This window comes from Chrysemys picta, chromosome 4, assembly GCF_011386835.1.
Source record: "Chrysemys picta bellii isolate R12L10 chromosome 4, ASM1138683v2, whole genome shotgun sequence".
NCBI classification, from domain to species: domain Eukaryota; kingdom Metazoa; phylum Chordata; order Testudines; family Emydidae; genus Chrysemys; species Chrysemys picta.
In genome coordinates this window covers 39,969,102-39,991,310 of record NC_088794.1, presented here as the reverse complement: position 1 = coordinate 39,991,310, position 22,209 = coordinate 39,969,102, and the positions used below count along the sequence as shown (strand labels likewise).

Genomic DNA, 22,209 nt, shown 5'->3' with positions numbered 1-22,209 from the left:
TAAAAAAAATGGAGTGAGCAGAATTTTGTGAGGCTGCAGTACATTCAAACGCAACTTTATGTATTCAGGAGCTAAGGTACAGCGGTAACCAACATTTCTGGCAAAACATCTTCTCTCCTGCAGGAGCTGATGGAACCAAGATGCTTGGGATGCTATAAGCATCTTGGCTTGTCCAATGGTCCTGATCCTGCAATAGAAGCAGGCAAGCAGAACCTGATGCCCACGGAGTCTCACTGTCATTAATGGGGTTCTGCACAGGTGTAGGGGTGTGCCTGCACGCATCTCATTGCAGGAACACAGGCTAAAGAGCCTGCATTTTGGTCTGAGTCCTCTCGAGGTCCCTTCCAGTCCTAGAATCTATGAATCTATGTCTGCACAGCAATTTTTAGCCCTGCAGCCTGAGACCTTCGAGCCCGAGCCATCGGACCAGGGCCAGCCACAGCCATGCCACAGGTCTTTTAATCCAGTGTAGACATACCCTTAATGAATACATTTGTAAGTAATTTTCACGTGAGCATACAGTTCAGTTGTAAAAATAATCCATGCATGGATTTAGTGCTAGTAAAAGTGTCAGCCTGACAACCTTGTAATGAAGTCCTATCTGTAACTACAGGGGGAGCTTCTCCCCCCTACCCTGCCACCATACCACAACCCTGATCATGCGGCAGGGGAATCTTCCTCTAGTGGTAACAGGGATAGTTCAGTTTCTATAACCCATGGAGTTCTTGGCGTCTATGCAGAGTGTGGTCATGGGCTTTTGCGGAGGGAACTGCAATTGACACCCACCATATACATCTCATTGAAGGGCCACCAAACATCTATCTCAGGGGTCGGCAACATTTGGCACGTGGCTCGTAAGGGTAAGCACCCTGACAGGACGGGCCAGTTTATTTACCTGCTGACATGGCAGGTTCGGCCGATAGCGGCCCCCACTGGCCGCGATTCGCCATCCTGGGCCAATGGGGGTGGCGGGAAGCCGCGGCCAGCACATCCCTCGCCCGCGCCGCTTCTTGCCGCCCCCATTGGCCCAGGACGGCGAACCGGGGCCAGTGGGGGCCGCGATCGGCCAAACCTGCCGAGTCAGCAGGTAAATAAACTGGCCCGGCCCGCCAGGGTGCTTACCTTGGCGAACCGCGTGCCAAACGTTGCCGACCCCTGATCTATCTGATGGGAACAATTTTCGTCCCTACTGAACTGGGCTGGTAGAAAATCAAGAATCTGGATGGGAATCTTGCCACTGACTTCAGTGGAGCTAGGATTTCACCCCTCAACTTAAAACAATATGTTTCATAGCACAAAGGGCCTCAATCAATACTGTAAATGTAGGGACTGTCCTGTGAATTTCAAGTAAGGTGGCAACCTTAGGAAAAGGTTTACCTCTGTCCTGTGCTTGTAATATAACTCCTAGTCTATAATCCAATTCAGGTATGCCTGCACTGTAGCGTTAACTCGGATGATCGGCAGCAGGTCTGAGCACCCAGGTTAGCCTGCCCCAGGTGAGTAGCCGCACTGCAAAGCCCTACCTGAGTTACTGTGTCCTCACCCATGTGTGCTGTGAGGACTTTTGGGCACACATCCCATGTTTCTTTGTGCTGCAGTAAGACAAGCTGCTCCATGATTCTTTCCTAGTGGCCTCTGGTAGAACTTGTATATCCTTCTGAGCACACACGGGGAACTATGGGAAGGCACTGGAGGACTCGCAGCGCCCATGTGGTTTAGCCTGTATCCTCCCTGCAAACTCAGGTGAGAGGTTTTTGTGTGTGGACAGGAGAGGGATTAGGTGCAATGCCTGAGTTAGCTCTGCAGTGATGACATATACTCAGGCCACGCTACACTACAAAATTTGGGTGACGCAAGTTATGCCAGCACGAAGCCACAGCAGTTGATATATTGCTTGTGCGCATGCATACTTGGCTCCTTGTGTTGGCGCTGGGCATACTTACCAGGAGAGCTTGGGTCGATGCACAGTCCAGTACATATCCCAATGTGCAACCATCCATAGCAGTGTCTTTTGGGAAGTTTTAGCAATTCATGATAGAGCAGAAATGAGTCATGCAGGAGTGACTGGAAGCAAGGGCTCAACTTCCTAGCATGTAATGGTCTTCATCCCAGAATGTCATCTATATTCCATAATTTTTGCATCTTTTGGAAAAATTCCACAAACCCGTGCTGCCCTCCTTGCTGTACACCACCTATGACAGAAGAATGGAGCCTGCACAGATCTGCATTACTGCTATAAGCACTGCAAGCACAGGACCTCCGGTGTTTGCAGAGCCGTAAGAAGAACCAAATAAACCAGGAACATGACAATTCCGTGGATGACAGACTGCTGTGGAACACAGCGAGAAACAATTCCAGGTTGTTGGTGGTGTTCACAAAACAGCTGCAGATGATGGAGCGCCTCTTCAGGACCCAAGAAATGAGCACTGATCATGGGATCGCATTGTAATGCAGACTTGGGATGACGTGCAGTGGCTGTACAACTTTCAGATGTGCAAGGCCGCATTCCTGGATCTGTGTGCCAAGCTTGCCAAAGTGCACGGACACCACAATGACACAATGAGAGTTGTTGCACTGACACTGAAGAAGCAAGTGGTGATTGCACAGTAGAAACTTGCACTGCCAGATTGCTACCAGTTAGTGGGAAATCATTTTGGAGTTGGAAAATCCACTGTGGGGGCTGTTGTCATGCAAATATGCAGGCCATTAATCATCTCCTGCTACACAGGACTGTAACTCTCAGCAACATACACGACATAGTGGATGGGTCTGCAACAGTGGGGTTCCCAAACTGTGGTGGAGCAATAGATGGCATGCATATCCCTATTTTGGCACCTGAACACCTTGCCAAAAAGTACATCAAGAGAAAGGACTACTTTTCTATGGTTATGCAAGCATTGGCAGAGCACCAGGGACACTTCACCGACTTCAGTGTTGGCTGGTCAGAGAAGGTGCATGACGTTCGCATCTTTAAGAACGCAGGACTGTTCAGAAAGCTACAATCAGGGACTTTCTTTCCTGACCAGCAGATTACCCTTGGCAATGTTGAAATGCCACCAGTGATCCTGGGGACCCAGCCTAGCCTTTGCTCCCCTGGCTCATGAAGCTGTATACCAGTCACATCGGCAGCACCAAGGAAAGATTCAACTACCGGGTAAGCAAGTAGTGCTGAATGACAGTTGAATGAGCTTTTGGTAGACGGAAGGGATGCTGGCGTTGTTTACTCACAAGACTTGGATCTCAATTATAAAACATCCCAATGGTAATATCTGTCTGCTGTGTTCTGCACAATATCTGTGAAGCAAAGGGGGAAAGATTTCTGCCAGGATGCAGGGTGGAGGTGGAGCAGCTGTCTGCTGAGTTTGAACAGCCAGACACAAGGGCTATTAGAAAAGCTCAATGCAGAGCTATATAGCTCAGGGAGGCTTTGAAAGAGCACTTTAACTGTGAGTCACAGTAATGTGTTGTGCTGTACTGTGCTTTACATGGCCCTGCTGTTTTGGGGGCTGTCACGAATTGTGTGGGGCTTGGTGTAAATCTATGAATATAACACTGACAATGCACCTATTAATTTTGAGGTGCTTTCTGCACATTTATGATTATTACACTGTTTGTCACTGATCCTATGAGTTGTGTCACACTGTACAGTAACAAGTCAGTGGGTGCTTGCAGAACTGCTAGGCACTCTGCAGCATATGTTGTGAACTAATAAAGATGAATTATTTTCCAAATAATAGAATTTATTCACGAACAAAACCAGTTCAGAAAAATCCGTGCTATGTAAAAGCAAATATATTAAAATTTTAATATATTAATGGAACAGAACCTATCAAGGGGAAAGAACATTCATGTCCATTTTACCTACACATACAGCAACCATGGTTTTCCCAGGTCAGTGTATGAGAAGCATAATGTCCCCCGGAGGGGAGTGGTAGGGGTAGTGCAGTGGCCCCTGATGCCATGTGGAATGTTACGGGGAGTGTAGGTGGGTGCTGCAAAGAAGTTCTCCATGGACTGCAAAGGGAGGCGAGCCGATGATTGTTGAACCTGTAGGTCCATAAGAGTCTGCAGCATCTGTGTTGGCTGCGGGAGAAGCCCCATTATGTCCTGATGCATCTCCCACTCCTTTTCCTGCTGGGACTTTGTCCTCTCTGCTCTTTCCTTTTCTATGCTGTCTGCAATGTTCACCCTCCAGGCCCTTTGCTTACAGTCTGATGCAGCTCTAGCTTGCAGGATCTCATTGAACATGTCATCCCAAGTCCTCTTCTTTCTCCTCCTTATCTGGCTCAGGCATTCCACAGGTGCTGAGGGGGAGCCCCTCAAGGCCGCAACAGCAGAAGCTGCAGATAAACACAGGTGTCATTGTCAGTATGGTCACAATGGAAAGTGAAAGTTAAGATTCAGAACTCCCTTCCCTTGCTCCCCTAAAGTTTTAAACTAGACATGCTTATTGATACTTCTGCTTCGGACTGCTTATGCATGGCACCACTCACGGCATCAGTCGTGGTGAGTATAGCCCACCCAGGGGTGAGGGAAATGAGGAAGGAATTACTAGGTTGCCTGAAACTATGAGTCTGGGGCAATGGTTCTGAATAATGGCACCATTTTCCACAGGCAGTGGTGATTTTAGCTGATATGTCACTCCTCAGGGTAATAAAGGCAGAGACAGCACAGTTGCTGCTGATGTCCCAAAGCCGCCCAGGCTTGTATGCTGCTAGCCTGTTTACTGCAGTGGTGCTGCTGAAGCTATCACTGACTTGAGTGGGAAAGCGTCCTACCGCTGAGGAAGAAATAAGGCAGCCATCCCTACAAACCTTCAGGAGAGAATTGCAGAGTACCTCCATGAAAGTTTCATTAATATCTTCCAGGAGGATTCAAGGGACATCCCAGTATACACAAACAAAGTGTTCTGCATGCCCCGCCCCCGCTTACCTAAGTGTACAGTGGAATGAAAAGCAGATAACGCTACTTCTGTTAGTTGTACCACCATCTTCTCTAGTACAAGTACATTAATGAAAAGTCAAAAGCTGTGACCTGTTAAGTTGGGGGCGCCATCACTCTAATGGGAAATACATTAACACACTTACCCGAGGGTCCTTCCACTGCATCGGGCTTGCCTGTGCTCGACTGACTGGACTTCGGTGGAGTCTCAAACAGGTTGTGGCTCACAGCATAGCTGGACCCCCCTGGATGCAGGCCCTCCTCCTCCTCCTTTTCCTCCTTCACCTCCTCCTTGTTCTCACTGTTCACACCACCATGGCCGTCTGCGGGGTGGTAGTGGGGTCTTCGCCAAGTATGGCATGCTGCTCTTTGTAAAAGCAGCAGGTCTGTGACTCAGCACTGGCTGCCTGGCCTTCTGATATGCCAGACGCAGTTCCTTTGCTTTCAAGCAGCCCTGCTGCTGGTCCCTGTTGTACCCCTTTTCCTGCATCCCCCGTGCAATCTGCTCATAAATGTCCATGTTTCTACAGCTGCTCCGTATTGTACTTGCACAGACTCTTCTCTCCACAGGCCCAGGAGATCCAGTATCTCCTCTCTACTCCATGTCAGAGCACATGTGGAGTGCGTAGTCAGCATGGTCAGTTAAGCAGCTGCACACAACAAACAAGAGCTGCTAGATGTGCTCGCCAAGCTGGACAATCAGGAAAAGGCATTTAAAAATTGTATAGGGATTTAAAGGAGTGTGTGTGGGGCTTCCGGTATCTATGAGCCCTAAGCAGTGGAGTTCACAATTGTGACCACAGCGGTCAGTGTTGGACATTGTGGGACAGCTGCTTGAAGCCTGTTAGGCTCAACATAAGTAACACAGTGTCTACACTTGCACTGCATTGACTTTAGTACACCAACCACCGCTTAGTGTCACTTGGGGAGGTAGTTGTGACGGGTTCGGTCACAGAGACCCCCTTGGGACTGTCACCTGATGTGCTGAATTGGCCTCTGAGCCCGTTTCCCCTGCCAGCTTGGGACTCCAGAGCCCTGCCTTGTTGAGCCAGACACGCTAGTCAGCTGCAAACACAGACCCAGGTCTCGTCCATGCCACCAAAGCTGCAGACCTGAACCAAAAACTGCTCAGCAGGTCACCTATCTCCAGCACCCAGACACCCAGTTCCCAATGGGATTCAAACCCCAAATAAATCCATTTTACTCTGTATACATTTTATACAGGGTAAACTCATAAATTGTCCGCCCTCTATAACACTGATAGATAGATATGCACAACTGTTTGCTCCCCCAGTTATCACTTACTCCGGGTTAATTAATAAACAAAAGTGATTTTATTAAGTATAAAATGTAGGATTTAAGTGATTTCAAGTAATAACAGACAGAACAAAGTAAGTTACTAAGCAAAATAAAACAAAACACACAAATCTAAGCCTAATACATTAAGAAACTGAATACAGGTAAATCTCACCCTTAGAGATATTCCAATAAGCTTCTTTCACAGAGTAGACTTCTTCCTAGTCTGGGCCCAATCCTTTCCCCTGGTACAGTTCTTGTTAGTTCCAGCTCAGGTGATAACTAAGGGATTTCTCATGACTGGAAGCCTTTGTTCTGTTCCATCCCCTTTTGTATCTTTGGCACAAGGCGGGAATCCTTTGTCTCTCTCTCTCTGGGTTCCCACCCCTCCTTCTAAATGGAAAAGCACCAGGTTTAAGATGGATTCCAGTTCAGGTGACATGATCACAGGTCACTGTAAGACCTCATTACCCACTCGCTGGCACACACGTATACAGGAAGGCTTACAAGTAAACAGAGCCATTTACAACCAATTGTTCTAGTTAATGGGACCCATCAAGATTCCAAGCCACCATTAATGGCCCACACTTTGCATAATTACAATAGGACCTCAGAGTAATACTTTATATTTCTAGCTTCAGATATAAGCATGATACATTCATACAAATAGGATGACCACACTCAGTAGATTATAAGCTTTGTAATGATACCTTGCAGGAGACCTTCTGCATAAAACATATTCCAGTTACATTATATTCACACTTATAAACATATTTTTTATAAAGCATACGGAGTGCAACATCACAGTAGTGTTACTGACTCGCTGTAATGGTTCACTTACATCAGTGGGAGACAAATTTAAGTGTAGACACATGCACAATTAGGTCGACACAAGGCAGTTTACGTCGACCGACTTTGTTGTGTAGACCATGCCTCAGTCTTGCCCCTGCCCCATTGGTTTAAAATATCTAAGCAAGGCATTGGTGTCACGATTGGTGGTGGGAAAGAACTGAAATGCTTATGAAAAGTTACTAACAGCTCTAGCTGGAGTCAGGAATACTGTGAGATGGATTGATTTTGGCTCACCCTGGCTCTGTTTGGCATTCGCAGACAGAGAAGGCACAGGAAACCGCCTTCCAGGAATCTGTAGAGATACTCTGTCCTGCCACTCCACTTGTTGAGAATATCTGGCTGCCGTTTTAGAGAAGAGATGATGTATTGTTTGAAAAGCCTGATGTCCTACTGCTGTAAGAAATCAGACCTGGATGGCTCTCCTTCCACACAGAGAGGAGAAAACGAACCCCTGGCATCTCTATCAGGGCTAGCAGCTCAAGGCTCTCAAAGTTCCCAGCTGCCTTTTAGAATTTGTTTTGTGTTTGCTGGACTGGCCCTCCCTTCGTGACCAGGAAGTTGATAAAAACGTGAGACACTTTCTAAGTTGTGGCTCCAAATTAATCTATTCTGCAGCCCAGAAGAGTTTCTACAATTTCTGTTCTGGCTGCTGCTCTGATGGAGGAATTGAAACAGCCTCTTGGTTACCCAGGGAAGCTACATGCCTAGCAGAGCATGTTCCTGACTTCAGCCCAGAATTCGGGGCAAGGGTTGGGGCAGCTAGGAATAACTGGGAAAAGCAGGGCTATGTAAGAAAAAAGCTTCTTGTTCATCCTGAAGCATAGGTGGCTTTAGCGTGGGTTCCTGGGTTCAGTTGCATCCACAGAACATGCAGCGCCCTCAGGTTTGGCCCAGCAGTGGATGGCGTTGCAAACTGGTGCACAGAATCGCAACGCCACGCAGTTTGGCCCAGCCACCCCTCCACCAGGTCAAAATGCTACTCACTCATATCTGTCCCAGTCACCCCTCCGTGATGCCAGCCAAACCTCAGTGCGCTGCAACCTCAGGCACCAGGTTGCAAACCCGCTCGCTCAAATTTGGCTGGCACAGGGGGTCACATTGCCACTTCTGTTTGGTGCCCACTAGTGCAGGGAGTGACTTGCCCACTCTGGCTGGGCTCAGATTGCCGCAGCTGGCATCACTGCACCAGGCCCAAGTCTACCTGCCAGGCAAAGAGCATGGCAGTAGGAGCGGGGTTGGGGATACTGGCTCTCACCAGTAGTGGGGCCGGAGCTCAGAGAGAAGTGGGACTGGGAGCAGCCCCTTGACCACATGCAAGGCAGAGCCCCCATTCCCATGGGGAGAGTAGAGACCCCACAGGCCCTTTCTGACCCCCCTATTCCCTTACCGCTCCCCCTGCCCCCACTCTCTTAGCATAGTGCCCCCATCGAATCAGGAGACTACATCTGCCCCTGTCCTGAAGAGTCCAGGGATGAGGCAAGACTTGGAGTGGGGTGTTCTATTAAAAGAGTTGTGGGGGAAAGAAAAAGGAGGCCTGAATAGGCAGAAATCCTGGAGAGGTGCAGGTTGTTCAAGGCCTGAAGATGCAGGAGGGAAAAGAACCATGGGGAGGGGCAAGCAGTTCAGTGGAATGAAACACTGCATTGGGGCGGTAAAGATTGAGACCTGGAGAAAAACCAGAAGGAAGAAGTTTGCTATGAAATCAGCACTGTGGGTTTGATGCCTGTTGCATGCACCTGCAGGGCTTCTAGAGAGTGTGGTAGGAAGGCTCCCTGCATCAAGGAGTAAGACCAAAGTGAACGCTGAGCAAAGGACTGTGTTTTTCTGCTTACTTTGACCTTTTGCTATCCCAGACAGGGTGGACTCTGATGTTGAGCTGGAGGGCCACACTCCCAACCACCAAAAATGGGCCTGTCTATACCTAGAGAGCAAGGAAAAACTCTCTACCAGCAGAGAGTGATTGGAGATCAGTGAGCAGAAACTGAGGCATAAGCTCTCTTAAAGCCATAGAGGTAAGACAAATACCTATAACTCATAACAGAAGGATTTCCATATGCTTGGGCGCAGTTCAGAAGTGAATAGATTGATGTAAGCAAGTGTACAATAAGCAACTACAGCCCTGATCCTACACAAATCCGCTTAATTCTAGCAATGTGAACGTCCCATTGGCTTGAATGGAACTATTTTATGTGCTTACAATTAAGCACATGCATAAGTCTTTGCAGGATAGGCTCTAAGTTGGTGTCTGGAACATGCTGAGAAGCAAAAGAGGGATTGCAGCAACAGAAACTCCCAAAAAGAAGGTGCAAGAAGGTATACAATAACTGGAGTTCATCAAATACTTCAAATGAAAAATGTCAATCAACATTTGGTCTCTTTTTAAAACAGATTTTTTTAATTAAACCTTTAAATTTCTTTAAAAGTTGTCAAACTTTAAAAAACGTGATTTCTTTAATAATAATAAAAAAAATCAGTTTCTTGCCCTGCTAAACATTTATGGTTTCATCTGTGTTTTGGGTTGTTGTGCCCCCCACCTGTCAGTGTTTTGATGGGTCAGCATAGTCACAGAGTGGGATTTTCCAAATATATACTTTAGGACTCTTATTTATGAAATGTAAAGGGGAGTCATATACTTCATTTAAAAAAAAGAATTGTTTAAAAGAATTCTGCAACAAATAGAAATATTGAACAGTTATTAAAGAACAGAACAAAAATGCTTTTTGACTTTGCCAAAAGAGCTGCAAATCACTTTCTAATCTTTAAACAGCTCTATTTAAAAATTCCCTATTATTCCACATCTCCTTTCAGCCTCCCATTGGTTGCTTCTCCTGCAACATCCCTCTGCATGCCCCTCACTTCTACTCGTTCAACATTTATTTAAAAACAAATTTACATTCATGCTGACTTAAGGCTAGATTCTGCACCCCACAGAACATCTTACAGTTCACACATCCGTTTGCAGGATGGATCTAACCCTTAGTGACCTGTAACTTACACTAACATTCACATCACCTCTGATTTTGATCCCTTGAAGTTGAATAGAGGGTTGGCATCCCAGACAAAGGAAATGCAAAACATCAAGCCAGATTCTGATGTTACCTTGCTCTAAGTCTGCTGATTTCAGTTTTACACGCTACAGATGTGCAAATATTATGGGCTTGATTCTCCACTGCATTGACAACACAAGGTGTATTCATATCTGTGCAAACTGCAACCATTCTGACTGGAGAGTATTTTACAGTTGTGCAAAATGCTTAAATTAATATACATCATACAAAGCATTGGAGATTTGGTCCCCAAATTTCTTGTATCTTATTTAACAAAGTACAATGTACATGCCTCTTACAAGATATTTGTGTCTTGGTGGTCCTTTTTCTCATACTAGTATTTGGTATTACTCCTGGACTCTCCTGCAGTTCTTCTCTGGATTTAGACATGATTGCCCCATCTGAGGAGGAGATTCTATTTATGGGCTTGTCTACACAAGGAAATTTACTGCTATAACAATATATACCACAGTAACTCAGTGTCACCATAGGGAGTTGTATTGTTATAATTATACTGGTATAGTTTTGCTGGGAAATATTCCTGTGTAGATAAGGCCTAAGTTTCCCAGCCAAACATATCTGTCTTCCTGCCTCTCTTGGGGTAATAGGCATGTATGACTAGAATGGGAGGATTTGGTCTTTGCTGACTTACAAATAGAAACATGCTTTGTAAAGTTGTTTTCTGCATTCACACCTCATGGTTGATGCTAGTGTATAAACCCTAAGATGAAGGTGAAAGGAAATGGAAGCCCAAGATGTAATTCTTGCACTTTTAAAAATGGTTGAATCTAAACCCACTAACTACATTGAATGTTCAGTGGAAAGTATTAACATTGATTTTTTTTTCCTTTAACACTTAGCAATCTGCCATGTGTGGTGTTATTTTTGTAATCTATATTTAACATTAGTTACAACCTGCAGTATGCTGTTTTCCTTTTCAGTTGTCATAGGCCCCCAATCTTGCAAACTGCTCCCGGTGGCTGGCCTTTGTGCCTGCAAAGAGCCCCACTGATGTTAACATCTGACTGTGCAGAGACCATCCACATGGAGAAGCCTGCACGATCAGGGTGACAACTGATATAGTTTCTTCATGATATGGGCAGTTTAGTAACTATGGGAAATTGCAATTCCACCCCCACGCCCCAACACACATCTGTTGCACCTGAAGTTTCACTTTTTGTAGAGGGGGATTTTTTTGCCCCGGTGAAACAAACCCCTGTTATATTGTTAACTTTAAAAATCCATGTATCTTAGCTTGCTTTTTTACTATTTTTCCTAAGATGTAATACATGTTTAAAATAGTGGTCCAGATTCTGATCTTAGGCAAACCAGTGTAAACCTAGAATGTTTTTTAAGGCAGTCTAATTGCATCAGTATAAATAAGATCAGAATCTGGCCCACCAAAGCTGACTTAATTACTCTGTATTAATACTAGTGTGACTGGCTGGAATTTAGCCCAATGGCATTGCACAGGTGATAAGAGCTGCATCTGGCCTAATGTCAATTTTTTTCCCTCAAATCTAATACCTTTACTTGTGGAAATTTGAGGACATCTTGTTGTTATTCTAAGACTTACTATTTCAGATAATGCTATAGTAGCATCTTATGCTTGCAGCACAAGGCTCTGGGACTTTAGGGAAACTATCTTCTATCCATTCCTTAAATGGTCTTAGCTTGCACCAAATTGCTGACTTGTTGTCATCTGAGTTGTGAATGCTATTTAGTGCTGTCAGTGAAAGTTGATCTATTAGAAGTCCATGGGCCAAACTGAGAGTGCTAGCGTAAATCTAATGACATATAAATGATACATTTGAGCAGTGGTAATAGGCAATGAGATTTAGACTGGTCTGTACCAGTGTGGCATACCAGAGTATCAAAAGGGACTACAGTTTGCATCATCTTGTTTAAATAGCACACTGGCTGTATATACCAGTGATACCAGCAAAATTCCAGGGCAAGGCCATGTGCAGCAGTTAGACCTAAAGAGGTTGTCTGTAAATGGTAATGTGTTCTGAAGATGCATTATATGCACTTCACATCACCCACTAGTAGTTTTAATTGTAGCTTTCAAAACAAATCACAGATCCTGTGGCACATCAGAGTACAGTGTTTGCACGAGTATTAGACCATAAAAAGGATGTGCACTTCCACTATGTTCTAGGGGTACCAGCCCCATGTGCTTTGCCAGCCCCCTGGCACATTCTCACTTGCCTTTGGAAAAATGCCTTCAGGGTTTTGTTACAATGCAATGACTAACTTGGCTATTCTGAAAGTGCTGGTTGTCTTCTGCTGTGCAACAGATCAGAATCAATCCATATTGCAAGAGTGTTGTTCGTGCCCTTAGGGTGAGCCTGTTTCAGAACCAGGAGTTCCTGGTAATGTATATATCTGTGTCTGTGTAAACTTTTTGGTGAGGATCAATAAGGGTGTATACATACTATCTAAATGCTGTAGTGATGTGTACACTAGAAATGTCTGAGATCAGGCTAGCAATGGTCCTTCTATCAGAAGTAAATTAACCATACAAAAACAAATGCGTTAATGCCAGAATTCACTCCATTTAGAATATTAAATGTAATGTGCAAATTATTGCTATATCAGGTCTTATAAGAGTTACTCAAAATCACAGGGACAGGATTTGGCTGCATCCTGCATATCATTATGGGAACATAAGTCTGAACTGGGACAAATGGGCTGCAAAAAACAAGTACTGTACTATTCTAACCCAACTACTTTGCAGTGGGCGAGACTGTACGGTACTTTCTCAGTGACTTACAATACTGTTGCCTTTTCTGGACATTATTATTTATTTGTAATGCAGTGGCATGTACAGGTCTCAGCTCAGGATCAGGGCCCCAATGTGGCAAGCCCTTTACATACATATAATAAAGATAGTCCCTGCCCCCAAAATCCTGCAGTTTGCATGGCAAAGAACAGATTACCAAACTTCTGAAAGACAGCAGATTACACATGCACAAATTGTCAAGGAAAACTGACTCTTTTTCACTTTGATATTCTTATTTGATTTTGAATCAACACATTAAAACAAACAAAACTGTTGCTTAATGCAAATTGGGGCTTGAAGAGGGCAACTAGTCTAGTACCTTCCTCATGTCCTGTTCCACTGAAATAGGCCTAGAGGAAGAGTCAGTTACCAGTTTATTTGACTTACACTCAAGGATGCTGGAACAATTTGTATAGTGGGGGTGCTGAGAGTCATTGAACTAAACTGTAAATCCTGCATATGATGGAAAAAAGCCAGGGAATGTGGCAGCACCATGAGCACCTATGCTTCCACCTGCATGTACCTTGCTGTAAGGGATTTCAAATAGCTTGTAAAATGGAAACACTTCAAACCTAAAACCAAATTCCAGCAACAAAATGACGACTGATACTGAATGTACCACTGGTTAAGTAAGGGACAAGTTTGACTCCCACATCACAGCCACAAACAAAAAGCAGTGGCAGAGTGTGAGCGAAGCAAAGCAGAATACGAAGGAGAAGTAAAGAGAGCCTACATAGTAGGATGAGAGGCTAAATAAAACAGGAACCCCTACGTTGACTTGAAGTGGAAGTTATGCTGTGAGGGTCAGGCCTGGCAAGGGGAGTTCTTGCACCCTCTTCTATATACTACATTAATCTAACTAATTCATTTCAACTGTACCCCCTTAATCCAAGCCTCGATTATCTCCAGTGAACCAGTATCTCCAAACACTCAGATGCACACACCTGGATCCATTAAGCCAAGTGGCTGCACAGGAGTATAAACCAGGGCAAATTTTAGCCTGCTGACATTAAGAGTCGCACGGGGGGTTTTGATTTGCTTTTGTTGCTTGGTTGGTTTTGTTTTATTGTTTTTCTAAACCCTACTATTGGTTAACATTTCAAATTGTCCAAGGTAGGTGGAAGGAAGGTCATTTTAAACTATATACAATCTTACGTCAAATGGGTTGTTGAAAGAAAGCACAGAGTGTGGTGAAAAGAGTGGGGTGAGCTGTGGTTTGTTTGGACTAAAGGAATCAAAGAATGGACATCTTTCACACTTATGTTGAAGATACAAAACTGATACAGCAACAGACCAGAGTTTTCAAGGTGAGAGGTGTCCATTCACAGATCATTAGAAATACTTTCCTGGGTAATCTTGATGGGACAGGATGTCCACTAATGACACAGCTTTCACCAAGATCATTTGGCAATAGACTCAGGGTGGCAGGGCCCTTATGGGTAGTGTCATGCTTAGCACTTCAACCAGCATCACTATCTCCATGGGCCTTAACACAATCAGATGCTGGGACCTCTGGATTTATAATCATGCCAATAATCTTCTTTCTGATCCTGAAAAGCTTCTGAGCAGAGAGGGAACCAAGTGACATCACCAATTCCATGGTTTGTCTTGAACAATCCCTAAGATGTGCACCTAAAGCCATTATCCAATCCTAATGTGTCAATGTCCACCCTTACCTTTCTTTACCATCTTTACCATAGCTAATAAAAGTCCAGTGTGGCGAACCAGGACAAATATAGCTTTGTAAAAGCTTGCTGTGACCAGTTTGGCAAGTCAAAAGCAATGCTGAGCAATTTGGCCTCAATACTTGCCACTAACAGACTGGCTAGAAGAAAATCAGAGCAACGTAGCCAAACACTTTCCACAGTCAGGGGAATAAAGCCAAAGTCCAGGAGTGGCAAATTGAGTCCCGTGCTGTGCCTGTTTTCCAGCAACGCAACTAAAGCCTCAGACAGAAGTTGTATCTTCCTGTCTCTTGCTATCCTTTTCTCTCTTCTCCGTGTGCATTTGTCTTAAGAAGAGAGAGATTTGGACTGAAAGGAGCTAAGCTACCAGCAAAAAGCAACACTCACCTTCCTCCTCCAACCTGAACATTTTATGCTATTTGTGAAAACTTTGAAGTAGTGGTTTTTCCCTTTAAAAGATAGTACAAATGGGGGGGAGTGGCAGGAACAAGCATTTGTTATAATGAAGACAAACTGATTTTCCCCCCTTTTCTTTAAGTTTCTAACTAATATAACTTATCATATGTCCCTAGTATAGACAAGGCTTGACTTTCTCCCATGATTGAATGATTAGGAAACCTCTAAGTTTTGACACACAATGGAATTTCGGACAGTTTGTCAATGTCATTCACCTCCAGGTCTAGACACACAGTAAATTCGCATTTCTCTTTTCCTTACCCATTTTTGCATAAATGGCTACATTCCATTTTGTAATGGAAGCAAGCCATCCCAGACACTGCATTTCAAGGCAATTATAGCACTTCCCAGGTGATTAAAGCTCCTTGGCCTTCAGCCTTGAACCTGGGCCACTCACCACAAATACCAATGGAGGTATGCTATAATCATCCAAAAATGCACTGCCTGTTGTGTCTTATTGCTTAAAAAGCTCGTTGCATGGTAATTGGGAGCATTGGACCTTTTCTTGTCTACAGTAAGAGTAATACAGCTCATCTTAATCCTAAAAGCAGTTGCACAGCTAAAGCCCCACAGCCGTATCAGTTTTATTCTCATTTACATTAAGCCCCCTTTGGACTGAAAGAGGCCTTAATATAAATGAGTATTAGATCTATCAGGAATTGCAATCTGCCCTTTAGGCCAATTAGACCAATTCTTGAATTTTGTGAACTAGTGTAACACAAATCTTGCAATGATTTAACTAAACTAAACCGGCTTTCTAAAACCAATGTAGTTCGTTTGGTGCAAGTCTGTGTGTGGACACTTACTTTGGAACAGAAGTTTCTATTTTAGCCAAGGAGAGGATTTTTTTTTTCCAGTGACTTCTACAGGCTTTGGATCAGGCTCTGAAAATAGCAAGTAACTGCATTCAGATGGCCCTATGTTGCTACTTTTTGAGTCTACTATTCCATTCAATATGATCTTAGTCTTACTGAGTTGTTGTCTTAATTCCGCTGAGTAAAACAAAACTAAATCTATTGCAGAATTCTTAAACAGTTGAAGAACTGACATTGTAAGGAAAGATTGCACAAACTAGCAATCTACACAGTGGATATTTCAGTAACTTTGCCAGAGACAAACAAGCAAAAAACACACTGTTTTTATTCTTAATTTGAAGGCTTGCAAATCCTGTAAGGTGTTGCACTGAGGTCTGCTTATAGTAGAAATTTTTGAACAGTTGTAGCAACAACTCTGTGATGCCTCCCAGCCCCTGTGCAGATACGCTGAACCTGGGCCACTCACCTCAGTTTCAAGTTGCCCCAGCCTGGGAGTGTGTCTTGCAGGCACTATGACAGCTCTACAGCATCCCGAGAATCCCCTTACTCAAAGAGAAGCCTGCGCGAGTAGTTTAACTCAGCTTTATGACTGCTTTGCACCTCCCCAGCAATGCAGAAGAGAGTAGTGGAGGATTAAGGCCTGCATTTTCAGAGCAAATTTTGCTCATTGTACATGCTATTTAATAAACAAAGACTGAAGGGAATACATTTATTTTGATCCCTTGAGATGTTATAAATCAAAATCACGAGTAGGAGGTTTCTTACTCATGATTGTAAGCCTCCAGTATGTGTAGCTCTTCACAGTGCAGGATCTGTCTGGAAAGTGCACTATATTATGATATGGAATTCTATTCTCGATTGATAAGATTGTTAATTAACTCTAGTTCAGGCACAACTGATTTCACAAATAACAGTTTGGGGGAGAGAAACATCAAATTAAAAATAAATGTCTCTTATATTTCAAGATTGAGATAAGGCATATGCAGTAAACAAGTATTTTCAAATAAAACTGAATGACTTAAATGAGTTCAAGAGATAAATACAAGTTAATTATTAAGGGCCCCTCTTGGTACATGATTTTGCAGAGGAATATGCTACAGATCCCTAGGGAGGGGACGACTCACATGCACAAGGTATACTGCAATTCATTGTCATTTACACATCCTCAAACTGCTCCGCACCATGGAGAACAAAGAGTTGTCATATCAGGTGTTGAAAGGAACTGGGCCAAGTCCCAGAGCAACTACTCCCTATTCCCTACTGGCCAAACAGCTGCACAGCAGCACAAGTTATCCTGAGAACTTACTGCAGCTCCCAGTCTGGAAAAACAGCTCCTATACACTACAAAGCTATGGCACAGGAATTTGGAGGCATACAGTCAAGTGGCACATACACATAACCACCATTCTCTTCTTTCTTGTCATGCATAGCTCTAGGACTTAGGTGTAAAAGCAGCGCATTGCTGCTGAAGTGGATATGAGAAAGAAGCTTATGGACTGTTGGACTGCTGCGTGTAATCAATGAGCCGGTATATTTTCTGCCAATTGTAATATAGCAGTATGTACCTAGCTAAGGTATTTCTAATAGCTCTATTGAGGCCACCAGTTGTATTTACTTGTATCAGTGGCTGTACTGGTGCTTTGCCAACATACACATTGTCTACAGGCAATTTCTGCCTGTGTACAAGATGCAGCTACTTGGATCTGTGTACTGAACTTCAAAATATCACCTGCACTACCCCTTCCTGCCCGTGCTAGAGTTTTGTATGGAAGGATGGGCGTGACAAGAAGGCAACAGGGAGGAAGGTTGCTCTTGTAGCTGAGGCACTGGACTCTGATTCAGGCGTAGAATTCCTGACTCCACACAGACTTTTTTATGGGACCTCATGCAAATCACCCCTCTCTTCGCTTCAGACCTCATTTGTAAAAATGGGGCTAAACATACTTCCTGTGTCTGTTCAGTCTGTGTAGATTGTAAATTCTTTAGGGCCAGGCTCTCCCTTAATATGTGCCCATACAGTGCCTTGTACAATGGGATACAGCTCTCTCTAAGGGCCTTTAGATGCTACTTAAAACACATGTAAATAGTCACAGCAACATTCCAGCAGGAGCACATGATACATGGAGGATAGCATGCAGGGGTGGTACAAATCCTCCGCAGGCGTCTTCCATGGCTAGCGCTTAACCCTCCTTTTGTCAAGCAACCGAGCTCTGGCACTTTGCAAAGTTAAGAAACATGAAGACTGGCTTGCTTTTATCTCTTTGTATTTTTTAAAATTCTATCCAACAAAATAGCCCTTGTCTTATGGAAATATAAGGGATTGGGCTCAAAGAAAGTAGAATAAAGTACACCAGTGACATTTTAGCAAAGGATATGGCTTTATTTTAATTAGATGGAGAATATATATATATAATTTTAGACTAACAGTATATCCATGAATGTGTGTGGCCCCTGTTTAAAGGCTAATAAACTTTCTTGCTTCACCCAAATGACATCTAGCTTGCACACATTGTAACAAAGGAATGAACACTCTTTAAAAGTTCAGACCCTAAATTACTGGCAGTAATGCTATATTCAGCCTGGACAGTGGATATCAGTACTGAAAAAGATTACTCCTATTTCATTTTAGCAAAACAAAGTTGCACACTTGGGATTCTAATGCTTGACTTTGCTTGTATATTTAGACTTATTAAAATGAGTGGCACTCATCAGGTGCATATGTGTTTGTAGCATCAGGGTTGTGGATTCTAATCTGGTCCCCAAGTAAGTCAATGGCAAAATGCCCACTGATTGCAATTGGAGCATAATCAGACCCCTGAGGCATAAGTGGAAGTGACTCTAACTTTAAACCTTTTAATCCCAGTGTTCTGATGATACAAATATATTTAAAAGAGCTGCACTCTATGCTCGTCTCTGCGTTCATATTGGGACATCAGAAAACAAGTTAGGAAAAGTTAATTTTTTTATTCAAATATTATAACAATGGACAAAATTCTGCCTTAAGTGATGTATGCACAATTCCTGCTTTAGTCTATGAGACCTCTGTGGGTATTAGAGATCTGAATGTAACCGTTAATGTATGATTCATGCAAGAAATATTTTCTCAAATTGTTTGATCTGAATGCAGAGCTCACACCAACAAATGTCCCGCTACACATGGCTATCATGAAACAAAGAGATGGTATTGCTCACACACTTCTTTGAAATCTATCATTTATTAATCTAACACATGCAAAGGGCCTAGATCCTCAGCTGCTGTCAATCGGAATCGCTCTACTGAAATCAATGTAAGGAATTTAATGTAGTAATAATCGTGTAATGCCAGAGACCCAAAATATTGAGTTGTTCTTCTTTCCCAAATGCAGTGTAAGAATTACCCCTGCACAGAAAGAGGAGACATATATATTCTAAGATAACCATATGAAAAATCAGAGTTTTAATAACTGTTTAACTGTAAACAAGCCAACAAACTGGCTACACAGTCACTGTTTTGTTCCACTCTCTGCTTTGTGCCACCAAAAACCCTTCCAAACAAACCACCTCACAGACCTGCAACTGTACAAAAGTCCCCAGCTTCCCAGGACTTCATTACCTACATCAGGGGTCTCAAACTCCCAGCCCACAGGCCATCTGCGGCCCATGAGCTTCCCCAATGTGGCTTGCGGGGCTCCAGCAGTTTTGGGGCCAGGTCTCTCCCTTGGCCCCACCTGCTGCCCCTGGGTGCTCCCCCCTCAGGAGCCCTGGCAGCGCAGCGGAGTTGAACAGCATCTGCCTGCTCGCTCCAGTGGCTGCTGGCCCCTCCCTGTCGTCCAGGGGTGGGGCGGGGCTGTGCCTCCGAGCGCTGCCCCTGCCCAGAGCACCCCTGCGGCCAATGGGACGCTGCGGAGGTGGTGCCTGGGGGCAGAGGCGCATGGAGGCCCCCCAACCTGCACCGCCTTGGAGCCCCAGGTAAGCACCGCACCCCCCAACCCCCTCCCAGAGCCTGCACCCCCATCCCACATACCCCCTCCAACTCCCAAACTCCCTCCCAGAGCCTGCGCCCCATCCCCACACCCCCAGCCCCCAAACTCCCTCCCAGAACCTGCACCCTATCCCCACACACCCCATCCCCCAAACTCCATCCCAGAGCCTGCACTGGACCCCCTCCTCCACCCAAACTCCCTCCCAGAGCCCAATCTCTCACCCCTTCTGCACCAAAACTCCCTCCCAGAGGCTGCACCCCAATCCCCTACCCCAGACCTCCACCCCCACCCAAACTCCGTCCTAGAGCCTTAGGCAGGTGTGGGGCAGAGTTTTTGGGCAGAGTTTTTGGGGGGTGGTTTCTGGGCAGCATGAGTGACATTGGCCCGCTGGGAGGATTTGAGGATTGGCACTGGCCCTAAGGTAAATTGAGTTTGAGACCCCTGACCTACATTAACTATCCTGCTCTCAGCACTGCCATCTAATAGAAAGTGATAGTCTACCATGGCGTTGGCTGTCACACCGGCTCGAAAGGCAGCATTATTCCAGGAGAGCATCGCAAAGCTGTTGCTATTGTTAATATTTTACTGCAGTGAGTAGTTATCAGGTTAACCACCCAGTACGTGATTCGAAACCAATTTCCCCCAAACCCTGGGTCCTGCCAGCTGCATTTTGGTCAACCAGCAAGATCCGTTAAACAACTAGATTAGCCTGGGTTTGTTTTGTATTTTTAACGTATTACTTTTGATTTTCTATTGAAAATATTCCACCCACCCACCCTCTGCACATCGCAACAATACCCCAGCTCCTGCTCGCAGCTGGAAAGGACGGAGGAGGGAAGGGAGATCGGACCCCCCCCAGGTATTCGTGCCTAGGGGATGTAAACAGAGATGGAGAAAATGGGTCTTATCGATCACTCGGAATCTATACGGCCGCCTTTAATGCTGCTTGCAGATTTACAGCCAGATGCACGGAAATCGGAGCAACTCCCCTGCATCCCCGGCTTTCTCACCCCCCCCCCAACACCAACGGGGTTCATTTATTTAGCGGCTGTTCACCCTCCAAGATGAAGCAAACGCACCCCCACTCCAGGTTCCGAGCCCTCCCTCGAGCTGAGGCTGCTGGTGCATCGCTCCCCGTGCAGCAGCAGGAGCAGCCAGCAGGGCGAGATGGAGCTGGGACGCGGCGGGGGGAAAGGCATGCAGGGGAGCTGAGCGGCCAACACACACACACAGCCACACACACACACACCCCGGACGAACGCGCACGAACCGAACCAACCCGTGCAGCACGATCCTGCCCCTCGCTCTAACCATCGAGCGCCAGCTGGTCCCGTCGCTCCTGAGAGCCGCCACCGCCGCGCTGCACAACCAGCCTCCTCTTGCCTTCCCCCCTCGCCCCACGCCTCCTTTCCCCAGCCTTTCTCCGGGGCTCCCGCAGCGCTGCTATGCACGCTGCCCCCCGGCCCCCTCCTGCCGCCCCCCACCTGGCTCCATCCCTCCCGCCCGCCCAGGTACGCACAAAGAGTCCCCCTCACTCACTCACTCGCGCTGCAGGAGAGCGCAGCCCAGCAGGGAGAGGAAGGCGACGTGAGGGCATGTGTGTGTCCTGCACACCGCACAGCCCCCTCCTCCCGTCCGCCCCGGCTCCATGCAGGCGGCGAAGCCCCCCACCCTGCCGCGCGCGGCCAGTCCCCCTAACACGGCGGAGCTCCACCCCCCATTGCAACCCCCGAGCCTGCACAGCCCCCAAACGCTGACTCGTCCCCACCCCCCCGGAAACTGCAAATCCCCCCCCCCCCCCGACCCCATCCCCACAATGCAAAACTTCCCCAGTCCCCTAGGCGCTTCAAGGCACCCACGCACCCACCCTCCACATTTTAAAGCCCCACTGTATAGCCCCACCCCACTACAAAGTACAAAGCATCCCCCGCCACAGGATAAGGCTCCATAACCCCACTACATGCTGCAAAGAACCCCCAGCCTCTACACAGTCAAAAGCCCCTTCAACGCTATTGCCCATTGGGAAGCTTCCCTACACACTGCAGCCCCTCTACCTACTGCAAAGCACCCCAATGCTGACTCTGCAGAGCTCCACCCGACCCCACTCCCCAGTGCGCCCCAAGCCCCTCGACAGCCTGCAAAGCTCTCCAACCCACCCTGCATGCTGCAAAGCTACCTTCCCCTATGGAAGGCAACGGCAGCTCAGCCAGGGGCCCTGGGGGTTAGCTAGCCAGAGCACCCGCTAAAGGGAAGTTTCCCCCCTCCCTTGTTTGAGGTGGTTTCGCAGCAGGTGATGAATATGGGGTGGTGGCCCCCCCAGAGCAGGTTTGTGGTGCAGGAATCACTCCCCCTGTCTATGCAGATGCCCCT

The 22,209-nt window shown here is 45.9% G+C and overlaps 1 protein-coding gene across 7 annotated transcripts in view; it reads right to left on the bottom strand.

Annotated features, from left to right (window-relative positions):
* PTPN5 (protein tyrosine phosphatase non-receptor type 5) overlaps positions 1-21,576 on the bottom strand; it is a 146,155-nt gene extending 124,579 nt beyond the window's left edge. For 3 of the 7 annotated variants that reach the window (XM_065594723.1, XM_065594726.1, XM_065594734.1), the window contains exon 1: positions 21,383-21,522. In XM_065594723.1, coding sequence (XP_065450795.1) covers positions 21,383-21,489 — 107 coding nt within the window. In that variant the 5' untranslated portion in view covers positions 21,490-21,522. Of the gene's footprint in view, positions 1-21,118; positions 21,326-21,378 lie in introns of those variants that run through there. The other 4 variants (XM_065594728.1, XM_065594727.1, XM_065594729.1 and 1 more) reach the window with 4 other exon arrangements.
* Positions 21,577-22,209: the final 633 nt, after the last annotated feature.